We start from the raw sequence: 12,414 nt of genomic DNA, 5'->3' as shown, positions 1-12,414 counted from the left end.
AGAACCTGCTCTCTCCACAAAAGCGAATTCCTCTGTCCATTCCTGCTGAAAAGTACGATACTCCTCATCTCGTTTTCTTTTAGGCATCTTCTTCGACACGTTTCCGCAACTAGCTAGCTAGCTGCTATGAAGGAAATTTACTTCCTGACCACATCACCCATGTACGTTATGCATTATCCAATTGGCTCCAGCCACCCGCGACCATCTTTTATATTTTTATCGTTATTTTTTTTTTTTATTAAAGATTTATCTGCGAGCCAGATGCAGCCATCAAAAGAGCCACATCTGGCTTGCGAGCCATAGGTTCCCGACCACTGCTCTACGGGATAAATGGGCACAGCGAGGTCTTAATTAAGTGTGAAGACAAACTTTGCATGACAAAAAAAAAAAGATGTGTAGTGAAAAATGTTTTTTCTGCTGAGGACAAACATACTTGAAAAACGTTCTAACAAAAGTTAACGCATTTAAGCCCTGGAAGTCCCTCTAACTTTACAACAGTTAGTGTTGCTTAGTGGAAAAATCAACTTCTCCATTTAACTGCTTTAAAAAAGTAGTCCTCAACCCCCGGGCCCGGTCCGCGGGTCAATGGGTACCGGGTCGCACAGAAGGGGAAAAAAAAGTTTTATTTTGAAAAATCATTGGATTCTCTCTACCACATCAGTCTGTGACTCACTCTTGATGCAGGTCAACATACACAAGTGGTTACTTTTAGTTTCTGCTAGACGCATGCACAGATCAGTTCTACATTGCTGGTGAAGAACAAAACAATTCAGCTACATGGTCTGGAGCAGACAGGTGGAGGTGCGCAGCCGTATCTGTGCATTTTGAAGGATACTGCATATTTTTCAACCCGCCTGACAAAGATTGACTATAAAACTATAACTAAAAACTATAATTTTAACAAGCTTCCTAATGTCACATCAGAGCGGTCGCTTAACATTTTTGCTTCTGCTCAAAAAGATCTCTGTCCCTAAAAGTTCAAAGTCATGGGTAATTTTATAAAACATAAAAATATAATTAAACGTTTTGCACTAGGCATAAGTTCCTGTGCTTTTGTGAACAAGCTGATGTGTGAATCACTGCAGGAGTTCTCTGAGCTTTCACCGAACTGATGAAACAGACGATGATCTCAGCTCATGAAGCTGTTTGTCGTACAGTCAGAGTATTTGAAGCGAAAAATGTTTGAAATGTTTGTAAAATGCACCAGAATGCAGGAAATGGCATCTACTTTATTCAAAATTTTGTTGGGGAGGACCCCCCAGACCACCCCTCCCCCTTTCCCAATCCGTGAAAATATTATCTTACATCAAACTGTTCTGTGGCGCAATAAATGTTGCTTTAAAATACTATATATTTATTTTTACAATTTTTTTTCCTGTCACAAAAATCTAGTCAGTCTTTTAGAGCTATTTCAGCCTCAAACAATATATATATAATTTTAAAAGATTTTTTTATTTTATTTTATTTCAACCCTTTTAATGTTTTTATATACAAAAACACCTCCACATTTCAGTATATTTAAAATCAGCAAAACATTTATTTTATAGCATTTTTTAAGTTTTTTAATATAAATAAAATAAGCTCATTTCCCATTTAGTATTCCCCAAATTATTTATTGGCAATGTTTTAAAGAATTTTATTACAATCATAAATATATTGTACTTTTATATTTATGAGCCTCTGTAGATTTTTACAGACGCTCATAAATACAAAAGTGGACCACCGTCTAGTGAGATAATGTAAAAATGAAAAGCAGTTATCGAGGTAAAAAAAAAAACATTACTGAGAAGTGCGCTTTATTTTATGAGATAATAAATAAAGGATCAAAATAAGTATTTTACAGTCTGTTCTAATGAAGCTGATTGTTTCCCCTCAGGAACATGACAGTTTAGTGATGTTACTGTGAGGTTATGAAAGCATTTAATAAATTCTGACAAAACAAGTGGAAGGATTTTAGGCTTTATCAGAACAAGTTGTGTTTATTAAGTGCAACAAAATAAAATGATAAAAACATGGACAAAAATAAATGTGTGGCTGATTGTTCCCCATAAGTTCTTCTGATGTTCTGTATTTGTTCCTGTGTTGATGGTTACAGCCACTGACATTAGAAATAAATCAAAAACGTTTTATTTTTATTTTAAACTAATACCGCTCACTCTTTTTCTACAACTATTGACACGTTTAAGAAAAATACTTTCATTTGTGCATTTTGATGGTTTTAAAGTAAAGTGTGACTCTTGTATTTTTTTTAAAGCTAACTGTTAAACAGCTTGGCAAATTTTGTGTTACAAAAGGAAAATCTCCAAACTATTTTATAGTAAATTGTTTGTCTCATTTGTCTCTCTGTGTCCCTGTAATGGGCTGAAGACCTGTCCAGTGTGTCCCCCACCTCTCGCACAGTGACTGGATATGGGCACCTGTGACCCCCATGACCCGTAAAGGAAGAAGCAGGTAAAGATAACGGATGGGTGGATGGATGTACTTATATAGTACCGTTCTCATCAACCAGGATACTCAAAGTGCCTCCAACACAATCTGTCCTCATTTACCTCCACCTACATTCATACACTTTTTCTTCTTTCGGCTGCTCCCTTCTTCAGGGGTCGCCACAGTGAGCTAACTTGGACGAAGACTTGGCAATTGGCTTTATGCCAGATACCCTTCCTGATGCACCCACAGACCACCGAGCTATCACAGCCCTCTGTGTGGAGCAGAGAGCTGCCATCTAGGGCACCTGGGGGAGCAGATGGGGAGGGTTAAGGGCCTTGCTCACAGGCCCATCTTGTCTGATCTTAGCACCACCAGTCCCTCATATTAAGTTTCTTTTGACTGCTTCCTTCTTCAGGGGTTGCCACAGCAAGTGAACTCACATGAAAGATTTTGAGATTTGTTTTACTCCAGATGCCCTTCCTGAGACAACCTGGGCTCAAACCCACAACCTCAGGATTACAAGACCACTGCACTGATCACCAAGCTACCGCAGCCATTCGTATAGCATGATACTACATCTTGACAGAGACTGATCAGAGCTTTATCACATTCATACACCGATAGACACACACCAGAGGCAATGAGGGGTTCAGTGTCTTTCCCAGGGACACTTCAGCATGGGACTGATAATGGAATTGAACCTCCGACTTTCTCATTGGAGGACAACTGATCTACAGCTGCCCCTTTAATCTGAGTGGCTGAAGTGGAGAACTACAGGTTCCTCTGACAATAACCAGGGGATGAAACCATAATCTGCTGTGGTCCCTGATCTGAACCAGTCATTTAGAGAATTAACACGTCATACGTGTAAAACAAATAAAATCCTATACAAATGGAAAATACTATTTAAAGTTCGACAATTTGATTTAAACTAGAAGTGATGCAGCTACTGTCTGTAATTTTAGAACAATCTCCAGCTCAAAATAAATAAATAAAAATACTGTAAATATCAATCAACCTTTTCAAATGTTGCTCGTTTTTTGTACTAATAAATTCTCATCACAAACCATCATAACTTGAGTTGTAACTTGACAGAAACTTTTCAGGTTCGTGCTACTTTTTCCTTGTGCCAGTCATTTTTTTCTTTAATACTGGAAACAAAAAGTCATTAAGAACACACAACATGTTGTCTACATGTATGATCTAATGTAAATACATCACTACATGATAAGAAGAGTTGAGAACAAGTTTGGATATCATGACAGAGCTGCCAGAAAAGAAGGGACATCCAGTGTGAGGGAATAATAAGCTGGGAGACTTAAAACTTGTCATCATAAAAACAGATTTTTATCATTTCTAAAAAAAATACCATCGTAAACACAGCAACGTTTTTAAAACTGCTTTTCCCCACACAGAACACCATACACAAAACAAAACACTTTAGTAACTATGCCAGGCGTGGAACACTGCCACCAAAATATATCAAAAATACAAAATGGAGTGGACCGGATGCATAAAGTTTGGACTCTGGGTGCCAAATGTAATACCCAAACCCAGTTTTCTTATTTTTCCTGCCTAGTTCTCTTTATGAGCCACACTGTGTTTTTGTTCATCATTGCTGTCTGCAAACTGAAATAGTACAACAAAGGTTCTGCTGTAGTTTATAAAAAAATACAATCTGCCATTGTTGTTTCTGCTTTGTCTGGTGTTTGTGTCTGGTGCTCCGAAGATGCTGTTTCCATGACGATGCAAGGCTTATTTCATGTAAAAACTTTGAAGTGTTCACAAAATGCCCTCTTCGTATGGATGGTGCCTCAGGAAGCAGCGGTGAAGGTGAGCTGATGATTCCTTCACAGCAGGCAGCAAGTGGGCGGTTAAAGGGAACGTCGCAGAGGATCAGGAACAAGGCAAGCAGTCCAAGATGGAAGAGGTGAAAGGTCACTCTTATTGTCTTTCCATCTTGATTTGAGCTTTTTTGGTTGGTTCTGCGTTCTTAAGGGAGCCAGAGATGTTGTACCTGCAGGAACATTGAAACAGTGAGAAACTTAATAAATATAAAAACTAAACCCACAGAAACTTTTGTTTTCAACAAGTCTTTTGGGGAAGTGTAAATGTTTCATTACACTCTTCAAGTTGGCCTTTTTTTTTTAATGAAATCACTTCCTATTTGAGAAGACTCTAGAAAAGTGTCCTATCAGACTGTTCTCTTTTGTGTAAGCTACACCATTTAAAAACTGTCACTATTGGGCGTGCACCGCATCAAACACTGAAAACTTCTAGTCCACGCTCACCTTCTATGTGGGCCTCACCCAGTCCATTATAAATTGCATCTGGACCGGAGATCCATTTCCTGTTTTTTTCAGCCAAATTGAATAACACTACTTCTGAACATAAAGAAAGAAAGAAAAAAGAAGGAAAATATGACTTCCACCAAAAAAGCAAGAGTCATTCATCTGTGCCCGGAGTGCCAGACAGGTTACATTTTGTCGACAGACCTGCACATTGTTTGTGAGAGCTGCTTGGGAGATGAACATGCCCTCCAGGACATGGAACCCGTTTTCCTGCCCAGCCTGCAATCTTTTTTTGGACAAGGAAAAGCAGCGCTGGTTTGAGCTCCTTTCCTCTGTGGACGACGAGTTTCAACCAAAGGGGGACTGTTCACTGGAGGAATTTTTGAGTTCCCTGGACTCGGAGCTAGCGGACATGTCCCTCTCCGAAGCTGAAACAGCTAGCAGCTGCGCTCCATCCTGCCTTTCAGAAGGTTTGGAGTCGGTACTGCCGCCGACGGACGCCACCCTAACTGCCATGGGGTTGGCCACCACTCTTCTTCACTTGCTCCTGGAGATAATAGGGAGGTCGGTGAGAGCCTGTGACCGGGAGGTGCCCAAGCCATCGGCGCCAATCACGTCAACCCTTTTGGGAATATTTGCCACTCAGCACACCAGGACCCGCTCTGACCCTGTTTCCGGGCTATGTCTGCCCTCCTCTTGAGCTTGGCCACCGACCCTCTGAAGTTGAGGACTCCAGTTGCCTCCTATGCAGCCATCACAAAGGTCAAAGGGTTCACAGACCAAGACTTCCCCACCATCCTTCCTCTAGAACCCAGCTTGTCGGCTATCTTCAGGGTGAGAGCAGCAAAGTACGTTGGCCGAAGCATTACCCCTCCATCTCCCAGCAACCAGCTTACCACCAAGCTGATGGATAAAATACACCAGTGCTTGTCGCAGGTGGTAGCGGCGACAAACAATATTGTGATGGTAGCCCTTAGCATATCTAGCCTGGAAGAGCAGATGGCGGGGGTTAAGGACCTTGCTCAAGGGCCCAGAGTGGGGCAAATGAGGGTGAAGGTAGGTGTGGGTGATTCACCTTTCCCACCCACATTTTGATGCCATAATGACCTCTGCCCATCTTTGCGTCTGAAAGAGTCAACTTGCCAAAAATGCTTTTTTGTATGCAGTCCTCTTACTGACTTGATGCCAACTAATCAAATTATTGCTAAATGCTCTTCCATCTGTTTCATATTCTACCATTTACAGACCTTTGTTGCCCATCAAAAGATTGTTGAAATGTGTTTGTATCTTTGAACTCCATTTTTTTTTACTGTTTTCTAAAGCATGCCAAATTCCTTTGTTTCAACATCTGATATTTTTACAATGTTCCATTAAAAAGAACTTATGGCTTAATGAAATCTGAAGTCATACCATCCATCAATCTATCCATTATCTTCTGCTTGTTCCAAAGTCAGGTCATGTGGGCAGCAGCTTGAGCAGGGAGGCCCAGACATCTCTTTCCACAGCCACCTCTTCTAGCTCTTCTGGGGGACCCCAAGGCATTCCCAAGCCAACTGAGAGACAAAGTCTCTCCAGCATGTCCTGGGTCTTCCCCGGGTTCTCCTCCCAGTCGGACATGCCCAAACCTCCCTAAGGAGGCGTCTAGGGGTCATCCTTACCAGATGCCCGAACCACCTCAACTGGCTCCTCTCAACGTGGAAGAGTAGTGGTTCTACTCCGAGTCTCTCTCAGATAACTGAACTCCTCACCCTATCTGTGGCGGCTGTGGCTGAGTGGTTAGAACAGTCGTCCTCCAATACAAGAGTTGGGGGTTCGAATCCACCAGCAGTCACATGCCGAAGTGTCCCTAGGCAAGACACTGAACCCATCATTGCCTCTGATGTGTGTCCCATCAGTGTATGAATGTGATCTCAAAGCACTGATTAGTCTCTTTAGAATGATTTGTTCAATTAGCTTTGTAGAGGTCTAGTAGAGTGCTGTGTGAATGGGTAATTGAGGACACAGATTGTAGTGTAAAGCGCTTTGAGTGTCTGGATAAAATAGAATAGCGCTATATAAGTGCAGTCCATTTATCTCTAAGGGAGAGTCCAGCTATCCTGCGGAGGAAACTCATTTTAACTGCCAGTATCCACAATATCATTTTTTCGTTCAGTACCCAGAGCTCATGAGGGTAGGAATGTTAAATGACCAGTAAACGAGAACTTTGCCTTACAGCTCAGCTCCCTCTTCACCACAATGGACCAGTACAGAGTCTGCAATACTGCAGACGCTACACCAATCTGTCTACCAATCTCACGCTCCATTCTTTCCTCACTAATGAGCAAAACCCCAAAATACTTGAACTCCTCCACTTGAGGCAGAACCTCAACCTGAAGAGAGCAATCCACCCTTTTCCAGTTGAGGACCAATGGCCTCAGATATGGAGGTATTGATTCTCATCCAGTAGTAGCAAACTGGCTGATCCACTGAGAAGGTGCTATTCATAAGACTGAGCTGAATACAGCACCTCAGACTGAGGAAGTCTTTCAAATGAAAAACAAAACATTTCTGCATTTTTTGTTGCCCATAGGACTCATTTACAAAAGAGACCTGGATTTTAACAAAGAGTGATGACAACAGTGGATAACAAACTGTTCTATTTTGTATAGGCTTCACCCTTTAAGGCTGTCGCTGATGGGTTTATCCCTATATGCGAAGTATTGCACTGAAAAATTTAGTCCACGCCCACCTGCAGTGTGGGCCCCACTCGGTCCGTATAAATTACGTTAAGAGCGGGTAATCGGTTCCCATTTTTTCTTCAGCGAGCTAATAGCACTGTCAGAAGAACGAAGAAGGAAAGTTGTGTAGATGACCAACCTTTGTTAAGAATGCTTGGCCCATCACGTCGACCTCCGGTCGTCCCGGTGAGCTCTCCTCCCCGAGGAGAAGCTGACGAGCAGTCTTGTTTCAAGGTGAGCGCCGAGGAGTATTTCTCAGTGACAGGTCGCTACACGCTGGACAACGCCATCTTGTAATTTTCCTCTTATCGTCGACCCTCGGAGCGAATCAGATGGTTCCTCCGGGACAGGCGGCGTTCAGCTGCAGCCCCGCTGCTCATTCCCTCCTGGAGAGCGTAGTGTCGGTGGAGGGTGGCTGAGCGAATGCTCACCTCATCCCACCTCGTTTCGCATCGGCGATCACACCGCTCCCGACCGACGGCGCCCTCTGGGGTTGACCGGCGTAATCCAGGAGGCTGCTGGCATTAAGGGACCCTTTTTTACATCCCGCGCCTTTCCCGCCAGTTCGGATGATCCGGTGGGAAGGTTTTTTTCTAGGCTCCATTCTGGCTCGCCGTCCTGATCCCATCTGGCCTCGGTTTCCCAACAGGATGTCCTATGGGGACGAGGCCACAGCCGGCTTTCCTGGTAGACTGGGGGGCCGGTCTCCACAGTCCGCGCCCATCTCCAGAGCAGGGGTTTCACCGAGCGGAAATTCCCTCAGTGCCCCCTGGAGCCAAGCCTGACGGAGGCTTCATTGGAGCAAGATGTCCAGGTGGACCAGCGTTCCGCGCTTCCAGTTAGCATAACCCAGACGGTGACACCGCTCTCCAACTGAGCTCACCAGCATGCGTTCCTGACGGCCGCAGCAAATAACACGTTACGCTGTTGGCGTACACGTTCAGAGGCGGGAAGAGATGTACGCTTCATCTGCAGGGCAGCTGACGTCATCCCCAACCGGTGCGCCTCTTTGCTGTCTGCTGGCCCGCATCGAGGTCGGAGGACGGAGTTTTCAGTGTTTCCCTGAGACCGCCAACAGATGGCGCTCTAAGACAACAAATGGCAGAGCAAATGACGGTTTTGGCGGAGGATGTGTGTGGAGGTGACACGAGTTTGGAGTAAACATCATTTAATGATGAAAGTGTATATTTTTAGCCAATCTGTCAGCTCAGATCACTTGACAGCGGCTCCCTCTCACATCTTCCACACGAAATGAGCCGGTGGCAAGACGTTCCACAGCCGTCTCGCTGAGCTTCACCGCAGCCCCGCCCACCAGAGACCGGCCCTTTTCATCTCGGCAACAGAGTGTCCAACGTTTTCCCAGAGATCCCCAGCAGACAGCGCCCTGGGCCAACAAATCCCAGAGCTCATGGGGGAAAAGATTCAAAATGACGGTCTGCGGAGGGTGTGTGTAAAGATGACACAATGTTGAATAAAACTTCATTCAATGATCAAGTGTCTGTGTTTAGCCAGTCTGTAAGCTTGTATGAACTCACAGCAGCTACGCACACATCCTCCACAAAAACGAGCCGGTGTCCTTAAATAAAGGGTTTTCAAACTCACCGCTGCCCCAGACATGACGAGACGCTCACAGAACACAACAGTGGTAAGCGAAACAACTCGTAGTTAATCCGAGCTGCACGATCTTCACCCAAGGGGTGTCAAACGTGCAATTGCGTGACGCAAACAGCCTTCACCCAAACGGCGTTGCGTTGATGATGGTGCACACACAGCTCCCTGGCACTCACCGGTTCACAGCGGCATAAATGTGGGACCTCAGATCGGGTCGGTGGAGGACCTTGCTCTCAAGGAGAGTGACACGCGCCGCACCGAAGCAAACGCGTGCCGCCGCGGCAGGGGCAGTCTTCACTCACCACCCCTCAGCGCTCGGCCGCTCACGTCAGCATTAACATGAGACAGCTGAGCAAACCCAGTGACCAATCTTGCCCCAGCGAGAGCGGCGCGCGTCCCACCAAAGGAGACACGAGCTCCCGCGGGGCTCGCAGCCTTCACTCAAACGGCACGGTGTAGATGAAGTCGCGTTCACCACTTCTCAGCGCCCGTCAGCTTAAATGCGGGACCGCAATGCGAGCCCAGCGCAGGACCCCGCTCGCGGCAGGAGCGACATGCGTTTTTCACCGCAGTGGCGTCAAATGCGGGGGGCCAGCGGCGTCATCAGCTGTCACACGCTTCTCCACAACACAAGGTGGACCCGCGGTCCGAACGCAGCACACAGGCATGTTCAGAGCCTTTTCGAGAAGCCTCGCCTTGGGTCTCACGGAACACATTCACATGACGACGGTCGAGGCGGTGGACTGGATGGCATCTGTACAAAACATGACGCATCATTTAAACGCACGTCCACTCCACGAACGTTATGCGGAGTGGCTAAAAACATGCTTGCCAGACAGATGGATGGCCAGAGTGTTAAGCTAGGGTTACACGTTACAATTTGTAACCCGACCCCCTCCGTTCGGAGGAATTTGAGAGACAGTCCTGTCATCACCAGACCAGGTCTCATCCCTAAATGCGGAAGTCCAAGAACTTCTGGTAAAAGAAGTAATCTCCAGAGTTCCCAAAAGAGAGGAAAACACAGGGTTTTTACTCACGTTACTTCCTGTTTCCCAAACGGACCGGAGGGATGAGACCCATTTTGGATCTGTCAGTTTTCATCAAGGCAATCATGGACAGACCGTTTCACATGTTGACAACCAGACAGCTGTTGGACAACATCCAGAGAAACAATTAGTTTGTTTTCCGTCGACCTGAAAAATGCTTATTTTCACATGCTGATCATCCCAAAACACAGGAAATTCCTGCGTTTCCCCTTTCAAGGGATGAAGTATCAGTACAACAGGCTGCCGTTCAGTTATTCCCTCGCGCCTCGTACGTTCTCAAAGTGTGTGGAGACGGTCCTGCAACCGTTACACAGAGCAGGGATGAGAGTTTTGTTTTACCTGGACGACCTGCTGCTGCTGTCACGCTCCAGACAGGAAGCAGTGGGACAGGTCCAGGTGCTGACATCACACCTGTTAAATCTGGGCTTCACCATAAATTGGAAGAAAAGTTTGATTTTCCTGGCCCAGACAATTGTTTATCTGGGAGTGGAGCTAAACTCAACCACCATGAGGGCTTGTCTATCACAAACGAGAATCGACACTCTGGAAGACCAGCTCCGCCACGTGAGACCTGGCAGAGTGGTAACAGCTGTTTCCGTCAAGAAGCTGTTAGGGATGATGTCGTCAGCTCACACAGTGGTCCCGCTGGGTTTACTACACATGAGACGCCTCCAGAGGTGGTTTGCGAGTCTGTATGTGGAGCCAATAAAACAAAAGAGACGGATGATCACTGTTCCTCCCTCCGTGAGGGCAGACCTCCGACACTGGGGAAACATCCTGGTTCTGTCGGAGGGATTCCCCGTCAGCAGACCCACGTCACATGTGTCAGTCTTCACAGACGTGGTGCTGTCAGGCTGGGGGGGGGGGGACATGCCCATCTCAAGCAGTAGGGGCGCTGTGGCCCCATCACACATCAGCCCACATAAATGTTTTGGAGTGTTGCACGGTGCTGAATGTGATTCAACATTTTGTGCCTGTGCTGCAGAATCAACACGTTTTGATTCACACAGACAACAAGGTGACTGCTGCGTACATAAACCGGCAGGGGGGTGTGCGCCCAGCCCAGATGTTACACATTGCGTGAAAACTACTGTGTTGGGCACACCAAAATCTGCTCTCCATCCAGCAGTTTACATACCCGGTGTTCTGAACTAAGGGGCAGATGTGATGTCCAGGGGTGGTCCATGTCACGGGGACTGGACTCTCCATACAGATCTGATGGCTCAGACGTGGCAGAAATGTGGCAAAGCAGCTGTGGACCTATTTGCGACACGAGAAAATGCTCAGTGTCAATTATGGTTTTCTCTGAGCCCGCAAGACGAACCACCGCTGGAGGTGGATGCGTTTGCCCACAGCCCATGGCCCAAAACGCTTCTGTACGCGTTTCTTCCACCTCCTCTGATTTTACGGTTCCTGAACCGAGTTCAGGAGGAGGGATTGACAACTCTCCTGGTGGCCCCCGAGCGCGTGAACGCACCATGGTTCCCAGTCCTGCAACGCCTGCTGTCAGGGCGCGCGTGGAAACTGCCGTGGAGGGAGGACACTCTCCTCCAGGCAGGAGGAGTGATCAGGAGTTACCCAGAAATAGGCCAGCACCTGTGGGTCTGACCGCTGAGTGGATCCGCTTAGAGAGGATGGGTCTCCCACAGGATGTTGTGCGCACAATTCAGGTTTCACGTGCTGCATCTACCACAGCGCTGTACACATCAAAGCGGACAGCTTTTCAGCGCTGGTGTACAGAGAAGGGTGTAGAGGCCACTTCATGTCCACTAGGTGGCGTGCTGTCCTTTATACAACAGCTGATGGACAGGAACTTGGCGTTCAGCACGATTAAAACGTACGCTGCTGCCATCTCTTCCTGCCACGAAGGGTTCGGAGACAGAACAGCTTTTAATCATCCGCTGATGAAGCGTTTTCTAAAAGGTGTACAGAGACGCAGGCCTGTTTCACGCCCACTTGTTCCACAGTGGGATTTAACGCTGCTCCTGCAAGCCCTGATCAAAGCTCCATTTGAGCCTCTGGATCAGGTTCCACTTAAATTCTTGTCTCTTAAAACAGCCCTGCTGCTGGCTTTAACATCCGCTAAGAGAGTGAGTGATTTATCTGCCCTCTCTGTCGCGCCGTCATGTCTCATAATTCAGGCTGACAGCAGCTCAGCTGATTTAAGACCAAACCCAGCTTTTATTCCTAAAAACATCACAAGCTCTTTTAAATCAAGAGCAATATCGTTGGAGGGGTTTTTCTCTCCCCCCCACAGATCAGAAGAAGTAGCATCTTTCCATCTTCTCTGTCCGGTGCAGGCGTTGACGTGTTACATAG

The 12,414-nt window shown here is 46.4% G+C and overlaps 1 protein-coding gene across 1 annotated transcript in view; it reads right to left on the bottom strand.

The window, feature by feature from the left end:
* Positions 1–4,374: 4,374 nt before the first annotated feature.
* Positions 4,375–12,414, bottom strand: part of opn5 (opsin 5) — a 132,545-nt gene continuing 124,505 nt past the window's right edge. Inside the window, exon 7 of the mRNA XM_037686102.1 lies at positions 4,375–4,447. Within this exon, the coding sequence (XP_037542030.1) occupies positions 4,375–4,447 (73 nt within the window). The remainder of the gene's footprint in view (positions 4,448–12,414) is intronic.

Source organism: Nematolebias whitei, chromosome 12 (genome assembly GCF_014905685.2).
Source record: "Nematolebias whitei isolate Nwh7 chromosome 12, NemWhi1, whole genome shotgun sequence".
In the NCBI taxonomy this organism is placed as follows: domain Eukaryota; kingdom Metazoa; phylum Chordata; class Actinopteri; order Cyprinodontiformes; family Rivulidae; genus Nematolebias; species Nematolebias whitei.
Note: the sequence above shows the minus strand (reverse complement) of the source record. Positions and strands in the feature narration are given on the sequence as shown.